Source organism: Erithacus rubecula (assembly GCF_903797595.1).
Source record: "Erithacus rubecula genome assembly, chromosome: 8".
NCBI lineage: Eukaryota > Metazoa > Chordata > Aves > Passeriformes > Muscicapidae > Erithacus > Erithacus rubecula.
In genome coordinates this window covers 32,413,306-32,431,413 of record NC_136659.1, presented here as the reverse complement: position 1 = coordinate 32,431,413, position 18,108 = coordinate 32,413,306, and the positions used below count along the sequence as shown (strand labels likewise).

The following is an 18,108-nucleotide window of genomic DNA, read 5'->3' as shown; positions in this document are numbered from 1 at the left end:
GGATACCAGCCAGGCTCTGCTGGGTCCCTCTTCCCCCAGGGCTTTCCCAAACAGATCCTGGAAAAGCCAAATTGTGCTCTCCTGGGGCCCAGTGTAGGGAGCTTGCTCTGCACCCTCCTTGCAGCCCTGAGGGTCTTGACCTCCCCCATTCCATGGCCACTGCAGCCCAGGCTGCTCTTGAGCTTCACATTCCTCACCAGTCCCTCCTCTAGGGTAAATTAAATAAGTTTTTTTCTAAAGAATAATTTTAGTTGGCATTTTGTCATCTCCTTAGGTTTTTTCCTGGCTTTTTGTTCTTTCTTTTTCTTTAAAGTGGGTAATTCTGTGTGTTAGCCATCTACAGTTTCATGTTCTGTGCATAAATTCAGAGCATAACCAAGTACAGTTATATGTGACAATAATCAGATGTGAAGCAAATGTAGTAAAATATCCTTTCCATGTTTTAAGTCTATTACACTATGCATAAGACTAAATGCAGAAAAAAAAAAAAAGACACCATGTGGGGATGATTGAGTTTGACACAGAGACCAGAAAATTCAGAGAATGTGAAGAATATTCCAGAGATTTTTAGGTGCAAGAAGACAGATAACAAAGTTAAAGCTAACTAAATAAATAAATAACAACCATCTAGTCCATTGTAAAATTGCTTTTAAAATATCTGGGCTGTATCTCTTTAAAACCCAATGAAGTGCAAGTAAATAGTAACACACTTATTTTGTCTGATGCCTACATTATTCTTTGGGTAGCTTAATGGAGCTTCTGTGAACTGAAAATTGCTTATAATACAATAAGAAGCCTATTCCTAGTAGGTTATTGCTCTCATACTTTGTATTTATGTCACAATTATGATTCTGTTGCAGAAATCTATTTTATAAAGGAATTATGACAGGCAGAGCAATCACATGAAACAAATGCCAGTTTATCTCACTGATAACTAATTTTTTTCATCTTTGGAAATACAGCAAACACAAATGGAGTTTTATTCTACAGCATTCTAAAATAATATCCATAATATTTATCTGTGGCCCACTGTGCATGTTTACAAAAATAACTCTCTTCAATCTTATTAAACAACTAGAATGATGGTTGTATTGTGATTGCACACACTATTATTTGGATTCATGCCTTTCATCATGAAGAGTACTTGAATTTTATATATTTTCCTTGGATAATTATACAGGATATTTCTGTTAATGTTCATAAGTTATATTTGCCATGGGAGTGAATTATACCTGGTAGCATAGTGTGAGAGTTCAAACATCCTTTTATGCAATGGGCATTTCATGGAAATTACTTTTTTGGGGGAAAAAGGTTTAGCCATTCTGAACCTTTATAGCAAAAGAAAGCCTTCTGTTGATTTTAATGAGGTGTGAACAGGGCACTGAATGAACGAGTAAAAAGCCACTGAATCCTGATCTAGCTCTTAGAGTGGGTGTAATGCATTGAGGTAAGCCACAGTGAGAGTTTTGGCATTATAGAAAATGTCATTGTTTCCTCCTCTGCAGGTACACAGCTTTATTTCTTTTATACTCCACTGCTCTCAGGAAACTGAAAATCCAGTTACTAAAAAAAAAAAAAAAAAAAAAAAACAAAACAAAAAATAAAATAAAATGAAAGGTGTTTTATAGGAAATTATTTATAAGAGCTTTCTCTAACTTTGTTGATTGGTTGTGATAAAATTTAGTCATAATTGGGAAACAAATTCTTTCTTACCACGACACACATTAAAACTGAATCCACCTTGAAGTAATTTTTAAAGCCTCAGTGCACTCTGCCCTAAAACATTTTCCCTCACTTAATATTCCTTTTTGTTAGATGATTCAGAGCAGATGGAAGATTTTATTCTTGCTGCTTTCTGTGTTCAATAAATATCCTGATGAGGCATTTCAGAAGTTACAGAGGGGAAGAGCCTGTCAGAGGTCACTTAATTTTATCTGTTCTGTGCCCACATGGCTGGACCTTTCCTACATACAGCATTTAGAGGTGGTGGGAATTTTATAAACCTGCCAAACCTGTTGCTGCTCAGCAGAAGAAAAAGGTGCTGCCTCATAGCTGAAGGGCTGCACTCACTTTGTCTCTGATGTGACACAGAGTGGAAGGATCAGACATTACTGTGAAACAAACCTGGACTGCAGTGGCTTTTCATGTTTGGCCGTATTTCTATTATTATCTTTCTCTGATGGCCCAAATCACTGATGCACCAGCCTTTGCTGAGAGGCTGCATCACCAAAGAGAGTTGCAGACAGGGAGTTTGAACATCCCCTGGCTAAATGCAGATGGAATGTGGCCAGCTGGTCACTGCATTGCTAATTCCCAGCTAGCAGCCAGAAAAAACAAGTGTTTGGTCAAGGAAGAGATTCTTTAATGAGCATTCCTCTTCCTCTCCAACCTGTTCCTTTGGGATCTGTAAATTTACTTATGCTGCCTGTGTTACTCACTGCAAATAGTATAAGTGGTTGTAGTGGTTTTATCAAAAGCTGACATTCTTTTCTCTTTTTGTTTTCCTGCCTGTTCATTTTTCTGTCATGTTTTCATCTTCCCAGGGGGAAATATATGTAGAGCTGATGAATTTTTGTGCAACAATTCCCTCTGCAAACTACATTTTTGGGTTTGTGATGGTGAGGATGACTGTGGAGATAACTCTGATGAAGTTGCTGAAATGTGTGGTATGGCATAATATTTTTCAGATTTTTTTGTATAGACTTGACATTTAAGATGCACAGATTCATAAAGGCATGTGTGACCTAAATTTTGTTTTGCTTTTAGAAGATAAGCTTGAAATATGTGATATAGCTTTCTTTGTTGTTGCTTTTCATGTAATTTCAGATATTTATGATATTTTTGAGAAATGAAACTTTTCTGTAGGAAACCCACAGAGGGAGGAGAAAGTTACTTGTATGATGTAATATTGAGCATCATTACACTTCCTACTTTTGCTTTTCTGCTGCCATATTTACTGATTTTTTTTTAAAAAAAAGGTATAAACAACCCTTATCACACAAAATCTCTAAACGGAGAACTTCCAGTGCCAACACATATCTGTCTTTGATGTGTCATTAAAAAAGGATGAATAGCTGGGTAAGAGCTGATTATTTTCTTTGCTGTGCAGTGAACTTTCCCTGTCCCCCAACGAGGCCATTCAGGTGCAGGAACAACAGGGTTTGTCTGCGGCCAGAACAGATCTGCAACCAGGTCGACGACTGCGGTGACAACTCGGATGAAGATCACTGTGGTAGGTGAAATTGCCTTCCAAGGCTTTCAGATCAGAAAACACCTTCAAGGCAAAGTTTGTTACACAGATCTGCTTGTCCTTCAGTAAAGATTCACTGGAGGTTAACACACTGGAATTTGAAACTGAAAGAAATTAAGCTTGAAATAATTTCCTGTTGCTTAACGCTTCGTGGTCATTCCCATTTGTATGTGTCTAAAATGATCTGAGAATTTGAATACTGATTTATTTTTCTCTTATTAATCTGTAATTATGTAGATAAAATTACATATAAAGCCAGACCATGTAAAAAAGATGAGTTTGCCTGCAATGACAAGAAATGCATTCCCATGGAGCTGCAGTGTGACTGGTTTGATGACTGTGGAGATGGCTCAGATGAGCAGGACTGCAAAATGAGTGAGTTGGGCTGCAAGATCTGTTTTCTTGATTATAGCAGAAAAGTAACAATTAACTGAGACATTCATCTGTGCAAGACCTATTGAACAGTTCAGAACTCTGCTTAATGGAGTTCCTTCTTTTAGTTAAAAAAATGGATGGAATTCTGTACCACAAGAGCAAGGCAAATTTTATAGCAATTCAAGTTATTGAGGTTTTTTGGTGTAGTTATGAGTTCTTTACAAAATTTAAGTACAAGTTGACTGTATTTTGTTTCATATTTGCAACGAGAAAAAATTCAGTTTTAAATTCTTGATAGGAAATGTCTCTCAGTTAAATACTGTCATTGCATAAAACAAAATTATGCAGATTTAGATAAACACTGTAATGTCATTTATTTGTTAAAAATTTAGCCGATGCTCTTTAAGCAGGAAGATGAATTTGTTTGTTGTTGTTACTTTAGGTCTCACTTTTAACACTTTAAACAAATCAGGGATGTTTTAGACATTTTGCTTATGTTTAGGTGTTGCTGAATATACATGTGAAGATAATGTGAATCCTTGTGGAGATGATGCATTCTGTAATCAAACAAAATCGTCCCTTTTGTGTCAGTGTAAACCTGGATTTCAGAGAAACAGGAGGAATAGACAGTGTGAAGGTACAGATATTTCCCATCTTATCTTGTTGTAAAGTATTAAAAGTCAATTTTGTAGTCAATTTTCTGTGCTGGAGAAGGAGATACATCTCATGTTTGGGTTTTTTTCAGGGAGCAAAAGTTGTTTGATAGCTATGGGAATAAGAAATTTAAAAGAAAATACAAAATCAAACCCAAACCCAAACAAAATAACAATCCCCTTCCCCACACCCACCTCCCCCCCCAAAAAAAAACAAAAAAGAGAAAAAAAAAAAAAAACACAGAAAGGATTTACATTTTACCTGGAGAGATTATCAAAGATTTAACATTAGTTGTGAATGTCAAAAGGTTCGAGGGAGGCTATTAAATAATTTAAGGAGTTAATGGGTTTTCTTAAGGTCTAGTAGATTATTTAACATTGGTGTTGAGGTTGGCATATGAGAATATTTTGAGATGCTTAAAATAATGAAGATGCATAATACAAAATTGAAATAAAGTAAAAAAAAAAAATAGAAAGTGAAATTCCTTAGAAAATGTAGTCTTATTATGTATGATGCCATATTGGCTAGCAGGAAAAAGTTAATGAGTTTGCTTTGTTCATCTGCTTTACTGCATGGTTGTATGAACATATTAAATAAAATAAATAAAAAAAATAATCTACAGGTATATAAATTACAATTTTTTCTTTATAGATATCAATGAGTGTATGGTATTTGGTGCCTGCTCCCAACACTGCCATAATTTAAAGGGCTCTTACAGATGTGCATGTGAGAAAAATTATAAAGAGAGGAATAACAGTTGCATAGCAAAAGGTAAGTCTGTAAAAACTAAAATAGATAGTACTGTAATTAGTTATATAGGTTTTCCATAATATTTGAAGCAAATTTGCCATGGGAAGATCATTAATGAGTCATTATTAGTATTTCACACATAACTCTCTCAGGGTTTTGGCATCATTACCTGTTACCAAAGAAATCAGATTATGACATGGGAGCAAACAGGGTTACTAACTGAAGACAATGGTTTGTTGTTATAGGAACACAGACAAAATTTTGAGAGTTTATAATTTAAAAATCTGGAATAATTGTCCTAAATCTGAATTTTCCACAAGCTTCATTTCCATTGTAATACAGTTCATGCTTCCTTCTTTCCCTCACTGGTATTTGCTTTAACCAAGCTTCTCTTTGTTCTTGCATTTATCAGGAGGAAAGGAAGAAATGATGTTTGATATTTCATACTCATAAAGAGGAATTGTGTTGGACAGACATTGTAAATTGATTCTCTCTGGATAAATGTGATATGAATGGGGAAATAAAAATAATCCAAATTCTAAATTATCAAGCAGCTCAAAACTCAGTGAATTGATATTAGAGAACATTTTCTTATGAAAAATATACTTTACAACATCTGGATCTAGATGGTATCTGGCTATCTGAAATGAGATGTAAGACACAGGTTCTGTTGCAGTCAAATTCAAAACTTGGCTGCCTTCACTAAAGATAAAATCATTCCACTTCTAATTTCCAGTTCAGCAATTTAAAAACATGTTTATTGACAGCTCTGTGTTCCTTTAATATATACTTTTAGGACCCTCTAAGGACAGCAGGCAGATGAAAATATGGATTCATATGGGCTGAATGCACTATATCCTGTATTTTTGTATGCTGCCTAAAAATACTCAAATTCTCACATGGCATACTCCTTAAAATATAGTTCTGGGTGTGTCAATGTGTGTTTAGAGAGCACTGAAGTTGATTTGTTGATAACATAATATCAGGAGTTGCATTTATTGCCCAGAGTGTAGGTGTTTCTGCAGTCTTCAAAAATCAGAAAATAATTTAAACATCAGAAATTATATCAGCTGAACCCCAAAAAGCTACTTGAGTCAAACACACTGATTTTGCATTAGTTGACATTTACCTTATTTTTGTTTCATTATAATAATCCCTAGGCTCTGAAGATCAAGTTCTCTATGTTGCTAATGACACTGACATCCTGGGTTTTGCATATCCATTCAACTACAGTGATGCTCATCAGCAAATATCACATATTGAACACAATTCAAGGATAACTGGAATGGATGCATATTTTCAAGGGGATATGATTGTTTGGAGCACTCAGTTTAATCCAGGAGGGATTTTCTACAGAAAACTTCACGACAGAGAGAGAAGGCAGAGTAACAGTGGCTTGATAGTAAGTGATCAAAATCAAAGATTAAATCTCACAAATTTCATGCAATTTATCTTTCTATTCTGACTTTTCTATTATAGCATGAGCTGATTTAGTAAATTAAAATATCTGTGTGAGAATTATTTTATTTCAGTGATATGTGTGGTTACTAAAGCCGTTCTGTTCAAGACTGACAGATTTGGTAGAGTCTCCAAGAGAACACAATTGTAGCATTTAAAAACTTTCCTACAGAGAAATGAGCACTATAGTTGAAACTTGGGAAATCTGCATATCATCACGATTTTTTTTATTTCAAGAAAGAAAAGGGAAGAATATAATATACATAAAAAGAAAGCCATGAATTTCAAAACCTTGGAAAAAAGAAAATGGAGATAGGCTAAATAGAAGCTTAATTTGTACAGTGATCATATATACTATAATATTGGCAAAGTTATTACATATATTTAAACATTAGAATAATTAGGATTTATTCCCACTGTTGTTGACCTGCATATTATTTTATTTTGAACAGGCATAAATGTAAGTTTGCATTTTGCAACAGAAATGTGGATTTTCATAAGCTTGGGTAATTTCAAGTGATCTTTACTTGAAAATAAAATAAATGAAATTTGTTACTCATTTTGTCTAAAATATTTCTACAAAATTCTCTAGGAAGTGATGTTGTTGAACTGAAAACACTAATGTGGTCTTTACATTGGTGTTTCTATAGTGCTGCAGATTTAGATTTTGGGGGTTTTAGTTTTTATTGATTTTGATAGCAGAGTAGTGTTTTTAGGTTTTTTTCTTGGCCAGTTAGAAAAAAAACCTGTCTGGCTGTTTCATGTTTCCTTAAGCTTCGGAGAGGAAGCAGTGATGACCTCCCATCACACCCAGCAGAATAAACAGGAGTAGCCCAATCTTTCATCTATAATTCATACACATCTGAAACCACTCCTGAGTGCATTCCATCCAAGGGTATTTCCTCTCCAAATGCATGACACTCCTGACCTTTGACACCAGCAGGGCAAAAAGCCTCAGGATGTTGGACCCTGAAGATGCCTTGAGTCTGTTTTGGCATCTTTGTAAGAGTGGTTTAAAACCAGCACTTGCACCTGCCCAGCAGAAGTGTCTGGATTTTGTTCAGAGAAATTGTATGGGAAGTAGATCTGAAGCACAAAATAACACCTAGGATCTCTAGCAGGTCAGCTCTGCCTGCTGAGTTTTGCAGAAGGATATCTGTATTGAAGATGTGTTTTTCTCATTTAAACGTGGAGCATATTTCTGCTTTAAAAAATCCTGATAAACAGGTCTGTGTGTTGAGTTGTTCACTGGAAAATAATAAATTTGTAGAGCCTTGTGAAGTTAGTGTTGAGAAGGTTGTAGTGTTGTTTGTTTATTGTCTTTATTTTGGGGGGTAATCTGCAAATGCATTCTGCAGGTTTGCTGACCCACAGCCTCTTCAATGGATCTAACACTTTCTCAGAGGTCCATAAAATTGAGAATAAGCTTCCTTCAGGCATCTTCATAGTCCAGGAATTGAAATTTTCACGTCTGATTTATCATTGCCTTCCTGTTTAAACTAATAGAGATAAAACATTCTTAGAATTACTGTTTTCCTAACGTACTGAAATATTTTTTGGGTTTTGTATCCTTTTTCACTGTTATCCAAAAATACCTTTTAGTCTCTTCCTTTTTCATCCAAAATATTGAAAAAATTATGTTTTTCTTTATACCCCATGTTCCCCTGTCTCTTCAGTGCTGATAGATCCTTGTGACAAAGCTTGATCCAAGCCAGACAAAGCTTTTTTACAAATCTGAATGTGGAAAATGCACACAGTGCATTTGAATATATATTGGACACGTCTCATTTATATTTGTGAAACATTTGCTTCTCATTGTGCTTAACTATTCAATTATTTTCCCAGCATTACGTCATTAATATTCAAATATTGTTGCCTTATTTGCAGCTGATCAATAGGTTAATTGGTTTTATTGTGTTGCTTTAATATTGTCACTGAAATTTGGTTTTAAAAAGCTTGAGAATTCCTTAATTTTAACCTGAGTTTTCTTTAATGGGTAAGTTTTCAAAGGTTACATTATAACTTTTATATCTAGACTTTGATATGTAAATCAGGACAGTAAACTTGAACAAAGTCACCTGCATTTTCAGGTAATTACATTAATGCAAAAATCCATCTCCACCGAAATTACTCCATGGAATTAGCATATCAAGAGCCTTCCTCAGAGAATAGCTTTAAGTAGCTCTCCTAATTTTCTGTGAAAAAGGGTTTAAGACTGGTACAAATTCAAGCATTAAAGGAAACAGTAAATATCAACTCTTCAGAGTTTATTGACAGATGCAGAAGAGGATTTCATCCCCATGAGTTCAGGCAGTCCCAGTGAATTGGTGACAACTGGAGCAGCTGTTTGCTGCCCAATGCTTGGACAGAGCTGGAGAATTACCTGAGGTGAAAACTCAGCATGGTGTGACCCCACACTCCAGTGCTTTATTTTAGGGAAGAGGACAAAGAGGTGAACATGAAAATGAAGCTGCCATAAAACAGGAAGAAAAGCATGGCTTGTGCAGTGTACCCAGTCAGTTTTTTGGCAGCTGCTTCAGCCCCAGTGTTCTGAGATCCTCATAAGGACCTTAAAACTCTCCTCTGGTGCATCCACTCCTGTTTCCCAGCAATTGCCCAAGGGCCCAGAGCATCCCTGTGAATGCAAATAGCAGGAGTTTATGGCTTTACCTTAGAGCTGCAGCTCTGTCTGGATGAAGTTTATGTACTTAGAAGACTCTTTCTGGAATCAGCTGGTTGGGATTTATAAATGATCCTACTTTATGTAATACAAGTGTTGGTTTGGTGAATCACTGCACCCACTGGGATGATCACCTGTCAACAAAAATGTTCTGGTTCAGTGGGCTAAAGTCTAAAAATTTTGTTGTTTTTCATTTCTTTCTACTGTTCTAGTAATATAACATTAGATAATGTATTATTTTTTAATGAAGATATTTTAGACAAAATAAAACATTCCTTTTTTTTTGTTCTACAGCAATTCCATACCCAAAAGATCTGCAAAATAAATAAAATACTGCTTCACATGTGCTTATGATACCAATTAGATTTGTCATTTAATCTTCCTGTTAAGCATTGCAAAGGGATGTGTTCTTTATTGCATGTGCAACATATTTTCTTCAGTCAAACTTGGCTTTAGGGGATAAAAATCTGTAATCTGCCATTATATGAAAAATGTTTCCAGATCCAAGTTGTTACTGCAACTTCTTTTATATGTTTGCTTGCTTGTTGGCTTGTTTGTTCTGTTTGTTTTGTTTCTCTGTTTTTTGGTTTTTTGGGTTTTGTTTTTTTGTTTTGGTTTTTTTGTTGTTGTTGTTAATTCTTTACCTTGAAAGCAGAGTTTACAAAAGACAGCAGTTCTGATCAAAAGTCATTGAGCTGATGTGGTCTGTAGCTGTGCAGAGACTTCCAAACTGTGAAAGGCAATTAGGTTTCAAGCCCCAGTTTTTCTAATAAGTTGTAGTACATTTTATTTAGCATCAAAGTGGGCTAAAATTAGTGTAGAAAACATTAATGTGATTTTCATCCTGTATTTTCATCCTTATTTTGTATGCAGAATTATTCTTCAAAATTAGCATAATCCAAATAAGCTTTTAGGTAAGAGCTCATTTCCAGTTAGTAATTTTACTAGACACTGTGAGAAGATGCATAAGACCTCAGAAATATGATGTAGCTGAAACTTAATGAGCACAACTGGAAATTACACAGCCACAGCATCAGTTAGTGGCTTTTTTCCTCTTTTATTTTTTTTTTTTTGATATTTTACACCAGATGGCTCCTTGACATTTCTTATACTCATCTCCTTCTTCATTTGATCTTTAATATTTCCCCCCAGCATTACTGGAATTTCACTTTCCCTGTCTGGTTGAGGAGAAAGGCTCAGTATTCCTCAACATCCCTATCTTTGTTCTAGAATTTCTGTAGGATGTCCCTTTTAGGATGTCTCATCTGCTTCTAGAACAACCTTTTTTTTGGGGGGGATTGATTTTGCTGCTTTATTACTCCTCCAAATAGAAAACCAAGGTTCTATGTATCTATAAAACAAACCTTCTATAACATTTTTGCAGAATTAAAAGTTTATAAGCAGTGAATGCTTTAAGTTCACCCTTGTGGTCCTATTATTTCACCTAGAGAATGAAATGACCTTTATTTTATGTCTAAAATGTCTTGTGGTATTAGGGAACTCTGACACTTGAGGACAAACAAGTTATTTCAGTATTTTCTTTCCTGGTTTTCAGTTATGTGTCCAGATAGCAATTCATTGCTTCATTTTTTTAGGAATATCTGTTTTTTTGTTCATAATCTAACTTGATTTTGTTATAAGTAAATAGGCAAATAATTGAATGTATGTTTAGCTGATGCTGATTTTGAGGTTTTTATGATACACTGCATTCATGTTAGAAAGAATTGGGTATATAGGTGATACTAATTTTTGCTGGAATTCCACTGAATTTTATAGAAACTTGTTCATGTAGATCTCCTATTTGCAATATGAACTCCTATCCTTAGGACCATCTTTCAGAGCTAAGCCTTAATGATTATGAAAAAAAATCACGATGAAGATCCTGCAGTTGATAAATTTAATGTTATAATCAGTCAAGCCTCTTTTAGGTGTGAAGATGAATATTCATGAATACAGAGGAGATTTTATGCAGTGATTTTTCTCTACCCTTGGCAGCCACTCCTCAGGATGACTCACGCTGCTTTCACTGAGAGCTTTGGGCTGGAACACCACACCATGGTTCTGCATGGAATAAAATAGCTGCATAATCCTAAAACTTCCTTTTCCTTCTGTTTAAAACACATAACACTTGTTGGCTTCATTATCAATAGTTCAAGTAGCTGATGCCAAAGTGACTTTTCCCTAATGTGGGTAGGCTTAAACTTGAGAAAACAGATTTGAAGCATGGGCTTGTTCTGCATGGAACAGCCAGCAGATCCCTTAGAGCTGAACTCCTGCAGGTGCAGTTTAACATCTTTCCAATGCATTTCTGAAAAAATGACACAAATCTGTGACTGTGCAGCTGCTGCGAAGAGAATATCCCCAAATCTGAACTGCAACATCTGTTCTTTCAGTGTCCAGAGTTCAAAAGGCCCAGGGGCATTGCTGTGGACTGGGTGGCTGGGAATGTTTACTGGACTGATCACTCCCGGATGCATTGGTTCAGCTACTACACCACCCACTGGACCAGCCTGAGGTACTCCATCAATGTGGGGCAGCTGAGGGGCCCCAACTGCACCAGGCTCCTCACCAGCATTGCAGGAGAGCCATATGCAATTGCTGTGAATCCTAAAAAGGGGTAGGTATCCTTCAACATCCCTCTGATTTGGCAATTCAAATAAAATTGTGAAATGGGGCAAGGGAAAGAAAATTATGTCTGCAATTAATTTCCCAGTTGTTTACTGAATTTCCTGCTCATCTCACCTAAATGTACAGCAAGACCTCTGCTCTGCCAGGAATGTTAAAAGGCTCACAATTTAGCATCAGTGAAGTGTTTTGAGGTTAATTTTTGTGTTTGATGTTTCCAGGATGATGTACTGGACAGTTATTGGGGATCGGTCTCACATAGAGGAGTCATCTATGGATGGCACTCTGAGAAGGATACTGGTTCAAAAGAACTTGCAAAGACCTACAGGTAAACATATTTTTCCCAAATACCTAGTACTCACTAACTCAGGAAGATGGTTTCAGTTAAAAAAAAAAAAAAATACACCTAACAAAACACCCAAGAAATGGGGATTTTCCTGTATTTACTGCATGAAGATACTTCAGTAACATCCTTCTGTGTTTTCTTCCATTACTTCAGGGTAGAAAATAGATGCTCATGCAGTTTATTAATTTTTTGTCAGATATTTAACACAGGCCCATGTAGAGGGAATGCAAAGAAAAAGTTCAAACCTTTAATATTTCCTCCCAAATAGGATTTACTAATATTGTTTACACTGTTTTTAAATTTATTACCACATATGGTTTTCCTATTTCAAATAAGAGGGAGTGGGAGTTTGAGCATTTGGGTTTGACTTCACAGGATTTACACAAAAATGACTATCACAGGAGTGTTATATATATAAAACAAATAGAGATACTTCTTTTATCTCTGATGCCATGAAAGATACATTGAGAATTTTAGTTATTTGTTAATTTGCATTTAAATCTTCTTATTAAAATGCAAAGAATAATTTAAAGCAGGAGAGTGAGGACTGCTTCTAAAACATGCCCCTTACAGACCCCATATATCACACAGAACTGACACATTGTGATTGCCTTTTACCAGAAATTATTCTCTTTAGCCATATCCCCGGATGCCAGTGTTTCTTTTAAAGAGGGTGTTTTAAATGGAGTTTTAAATGTAAACATATCTCATTGTGAGATATGACTCTGTGAGTCAGATTTTCTCCACTTCCTCTCATCTATCTGTAGCTGATTAATTTATGACCTTAAGAGGAGTATTTTCACTGTTATGTATAATTTCTTTTGATGTATTTTTTCTGACTTACCTACTTACATAAATAGGAGGAAAAATACCTTTTCCCATTCTTATTAAAGATGCACTGCAACTTCAAAAGCTCAGAATGAAATTATTTTATGGCTCCAATGTTTTCTTCAGGCTGAAATTTTAGACATGACCTAAAATGGCATATTAACCATTTAATCTTCTTCTGTGAAGCATGGACTGCTTGATTAAACTATTTAATTATTACCTAGAGGCTGGGTATTCATAATGCCGTTGATCTTTTATTCTCTTCTGTTTTATTGTCATATACAGATGTATATATATGTATATGTATACATTTATGCCAATATTGCTGTTTAAGTCTTGCAGCACTAATGTAATTGAAATAGTCTGATTTTTAATTCTGTATAAAAATGAGAACACAAACACAGTTAAATATTTGTAGAAACAGGCTGCAGAGATTCTTTGAATTCTGATAGCTTTGTTTTTAACACAGCACCACACTGGTGCAATTCACATATTAGATTTTGTTTGGGAGAACAGCTTAGAGGATTTGATTCTATATTTAATTCCCACCTGGTATTTATACTTCTACCTGCTGAGGAGAATGGGTTAGAAAAGGTGCTCACTTTGGGCAGAGTAGATAAAGAAAATTAAAAAAACCCATGGTTGCCCCAAGGGGAAGGTTTAAATGGGAGCTGTTGTATTTTATTCTCTTTGGTTTCCAGTAAAGTCTTTTCATTGCTGCAATATTTTGTGTACATAAGGATATGAATGACATAAAAATGTAGAGTTATATAAAAATACTAATTTTTTTTCAGGTTTTATGTTCCTATTTGAACTCTATCTCCTTTGTAGGTCTCGTGGTTGATCAGTTCAGCCAGCGCTTGTTCTGGGCTGATTTTGAGTTATCTGTTATTGGCAGTGTTCTTTTTGATGGGTCTGACTCAGTTGTGTCTGTGAGCACCAAACAAGGTATGCAGAGCCTTGGTCAAACATGATTCCTATTTTATTTTATTTTATTTTATTTTATTTTATTTTATTTTATTTTATTTTATTTTATTTTATTTTATTTTATTTTTATTTTTCATTATTCAGAGGTACCATGTCAGCAAAGATCAGTGATTATTGAGTAATATTCTGTGCTTTTGTTAGACAATGCTTCAATCATTACCTAAGCAGGTCTTTCAGATAAGATAATTTTAGCTTTAAGATAATATAATAAAATTACCTTAGAGGAAGAAAGATTCAATGATATGTGCAGATCTTCAAGTTTAGGTGTTATTGAGTAACATTTAGGTTTGATCTCTCTTGGACTTATTAGAGCTGCCTGCATTGAATTGAGTTTTAGGGGTTGTACAACAGTTTATCTGATTGAGTTCTGGGAGCAAAAATAGGCTTGGCTTTCAGGTCAGTGAGTAATCACAGAATTCTGCTAACAGAATGTGAATGAAGAAAGATCCTTTTGATAAAAAAAAAAAAGGAGATTCTGGTGAAGCAAACAGTTTTCAATTGCATGATGACTTTTTAACAGCTTGTTAAGTAAGAAATTTATGAAATCTGAGTAGCAAATAAAAATAATACATTAAAAATATTTGAAAACAGCTTTTTGGGGGCATTTCTTAATGGACAGTTGGTTCTGGAGAATTGTCAGGGTGTTATTATCCTGGTGCCATTGAGTGTTTGAATCCAGAATTCACCTGGATATTCTGAAATACACCAGGAGGAATTTCCCAGAATCCTAATTGGGCAGGACAAGATTGAAATCATCTCATTTTGGTTTAAAAGTATTTTATTCCACAATTTGTATCAATATACATGAAGATAATCATCTGAAGGGAGATCACTTTGAGTGTAGGGATCTGACCACAACCTCCTCTAGCACTGGACCAAATGAAAATTGGGGGAATTTAAAAATTGCTTTACAATGGGAAAAAAACCTTCAAAGCATTGAATTAAACAAGTCTAAAATAATTAATTAGAATACATGCATATTTTTATGAGAATTAAATACTGACTACCAAGGAACAATAGGAAAATAAAGGCTGATTAACGAAATTAAGTAAATACAAGGGAAATATAAAACCATTTTCAGAGTAAATGGAGAAAATAGCAGGCACAAGGTATCACAAGGGATGATAGATTCTTCTTTTTTATGTCTTGAGGAAGAGATGCACCTCAGTCAAAAAAGTTTTACTTGGAAGCTTTAGTTGCCTTATTGAGGGTAAATGTGAAATTTTACTGCCACTTCTACACAAGAAATCCAACTGGTGGCCTGATTTCTTTTGCATTAATTTACTATAATTTCTTTTGCATTAATTTACTATAATTATGAAATAAAACAAGTGTAGTACAAAAACTAGCATTTCAAATATGTTAGGAAGGAGCTGAAGAAATGTTTTGTCAGAATAATTTCTTTCATGTGAAGCAGAATGACCTCTCTCTTCCTGGTCACATCCATCTAGTTAAAGTGTTGTACCTAAAGTACAACAGGTAGAACAAGTCTGTTCTAATTAGTGAGTTGTTACTACAGTTTCCTTTTTTTCCAATGATCAGCCAGTTTCTGAGGCTCAGTTTTGTGGGAAACTGATAAAAAGCTTGACATTTAAGTTGCCTGCAAAATGGGAAGAGTTCCTTTGAGGAAGATTGCCTTTATAAAAAAGTAGTTTTTGTGGGGACCAAACAAGCTGTCTGAAAAATAATGTGCTTAGGTGTTAATCAGAGTGATGAATTGAAGTTTTTATTTAAAAATATTGTTTATTATTTGAATATGAATTTGTGTTTGTATTTATTATCCATTTTTATTCAAGGTTTACTGCATCCACATAGAATTGACATTTTTGAGGATTACATATATGGAGCAGGGCCTAAGAATGGTGCATTTAGAGTGCACAAATTTGGCAAGAGCCTTGTAGAATATCTAAGTGTGGATGTTGAGAAAGCAAAAAGTGCCTTGGTTTTTCACCGCTACAAACAAATGGACTGTGAGTAAGCATAATTACTTTAAATTCAATATCACCTCAGGGGGGGAAAAAAGTAACCAAGTTGTATAAATATCAACCAGAGCCTGATTGTACAAACCGAAAATAGATTTAGTCATATTTCTTTACATAATTTTGTTGTGTTTTTCAGTCATTTAGAAGGATGCTGGGCAGATTTGTACACAAATGCCTCTACTGTAACTGAGATATAAAATAAATAGAAGAGAGATGAATAACAATCCCTCTAGCCAGCAGCAGATGAAATTTTTTATTCCATGTTACCAATTCATTTTTTGGTAGTGGAATAAATTCTGTCCTTCTGTGGGTCTTGCACTGCTGCTTGAGGGAATGTTCTCATGGACTTGAGGCTGGGAAGTGGAAGTGTATCAGAATTTTTTTATCTGATTATTTCTCTTTTTTTAGCTTCAGATCACAGTTCTAAATTTTTCAGATAAAAAGAAAAAAAATCAACATTTCTAATATTTTATCTTTTTCAACAGTGCCCAATCCCTGCTTGGAGCTGACGTGTGAATTCATTTGTTTACTCAACCCTTCTGGTGCAACATGTGCTTGTCCAGAAGGAAAGTCACTGATGAATGGAACATGCATTGATCAGAGCCTCCTAGGTAGGTACTGAGAACTGCAGGAAAACCAAAAAAAAAACCAGCTGCTCAGTTTTGGCCATTGCAAAAGACCAGGCTGGCTGAGTGCAGAGTTTTGTGATGTTGTTCAAAACACACATTACTTAGCTGAAACTGAAAGGACAGGTGTAAAAACAAAATCCCTGATTAAAAAAAAAAAAAATAAAAAACCAAAAATAGACCTCCCCTGCTAATATCCATTAAAATGAAAAATGATCTTTCAGTTTAACTGATTCAAGGTGATTCTTAAAAGTAAATGGGTATAAATACTGACCAAAAGAAGTTTGAAATGCACTGAGGTGTTTTGGATCCCAAATTAAAAGTGAGGCATTTAGGAGAAAAAAAACCACTGCAGCAATGGTGAAAAAGCAGTGAGAGCAATGTAGCAAATAATAATGACTTTGAAGTAACAGCCAAAGGAACAAAACCTGCAGCATTTTTATCTAAAATTATGTCTTCTGGGAGCCTCTATAATGACTAATACACAGGAAATCAGATTTCATGAGAAAAGAACCTCTAAATCCTCACTGTTTTTTTTAGGGATGTGAAGAGAATCTTTTCTACACATTATTGAGTCCTTTAAAACTGTCTTCACTGTAATTTAGGCCAAACCTAGCTTGGTCACACTGCTGCAATGATTTCTCAGCCAGCTTGAATTTTAAAATGTTCTAGAAATCACAGAATAGCATTTATTATGTGTATTAGAATGTTTTCCTGATGTTTAATTCCAGGCTCAAAGGTGCAAGTGATGGATATTTTGGTGAGATCCTCTGTGCTTAAAGTGCTCAATTTAGCAATTAAATTAATTTATCTGAAATGTCATAATTCTCTGGAGAAAATCTCACTGATCTATATTGCCTAGGCTTTAAATATTGAATTAACAGGACTGTGTTTTAGTGGTTCATGAAGTGGTATTAATAAAACTGTTCAACTCTGTACATAAATCAGTCTGAACACCTTCCCTGCCCCACCAAGTCCACCTCAGGTGGACACTTGTCAAGAATTTCTGCTGTTACAGCACCACCTAAAAATTATTTCAAATTACCAATAGTTACTACTTAGGTGTTGAAGAATGGACAAATAAAAGAAATTTGTTTTTTACTGCTGATTTGTACCAGTTTGAACTCATAATTTCAGTAAGGCTTCATTTTTTACTTTTGGACAAAGGATTGTGCTGTGGTAATGTTTTCAGAAATGTGTGTTTTTATTAAAGAAAGATCTGAAGAGGTTTTTAAATTACTTGTTATAAATTTTTATGGATAGACAGAAAAATGCCTAGAGAAGCATTTTTAATATATTGATAATTTTGAGCACCTTCTCATGCTGCAATATCTGTTATGACACTTTAAAGGGCTGCTGAATAAGTGTTTCCTTAGTTTTTTGTTTACATTTCAAGTAATGTGTAATGTAGGCTTTTTCTTACTTTTTTTTTAATCTATGTTATTTTTGTAATAGTAGACTGCAAATTTGGTAGTATAACAGATAACAAATTATGAATAGAAATTTCTGTATCATAGTACTCTCTAATAATGTTTTGCAGTATTTTG

The 18,108-nt window shown here is 34.8% G+C and overlaps 1 protein-coding gene across 1 annotated transcript in view; it reads left to right on the top strand.

Moving 5' to 3' along the window:
* LRP1B (LDL receptor related protein 1B) overlaps positions 1-18,108 on the top strand; it is a 608,586-nt gene that overhangs the window by 550,330 nt on the left and 40,148 nt on the right. The window contains exons 72-82 of the mRNA XM_079310839.1: positions 2,544-2,666; positions 3,110-3,232; positions 3,488-3,625; positions 4,128-4,262; positions 4,931-5,050; positions 6,190-6,431; positions 11,561-11,784; positions 12,014-12,120; positions 13,798-13,914; positions 15,750-15,923; positions 16,421-16,546. Coding sequence (XP_079166965.1) covers positions 2,544-2,666; positions 3,110-3,232; positions 3,488-3,625; positions 4,128-4,262; positions 4,931-5,050; positions 6,190-6,431; positions 11,561-11,784; positions 12,014-12,120; positions 13,798-13,914; positions 15,750-15,923; positions 16,421-16,546 — 1,629 coding nt within the window. The remainder of the gene's footprint in view (positions 1-2,543; positions 2,667-3,109; positions 3,233-3,487; positions 3,626-4,127; positions 4,263-4,930; positions 5,051-6,189; positions 6,432-11,560; positions 11,785-12,013; positions 12,121-13,797; positions 13,915-15,749; positions 15,924-16,420; positions 16,547-18,108) is intronic.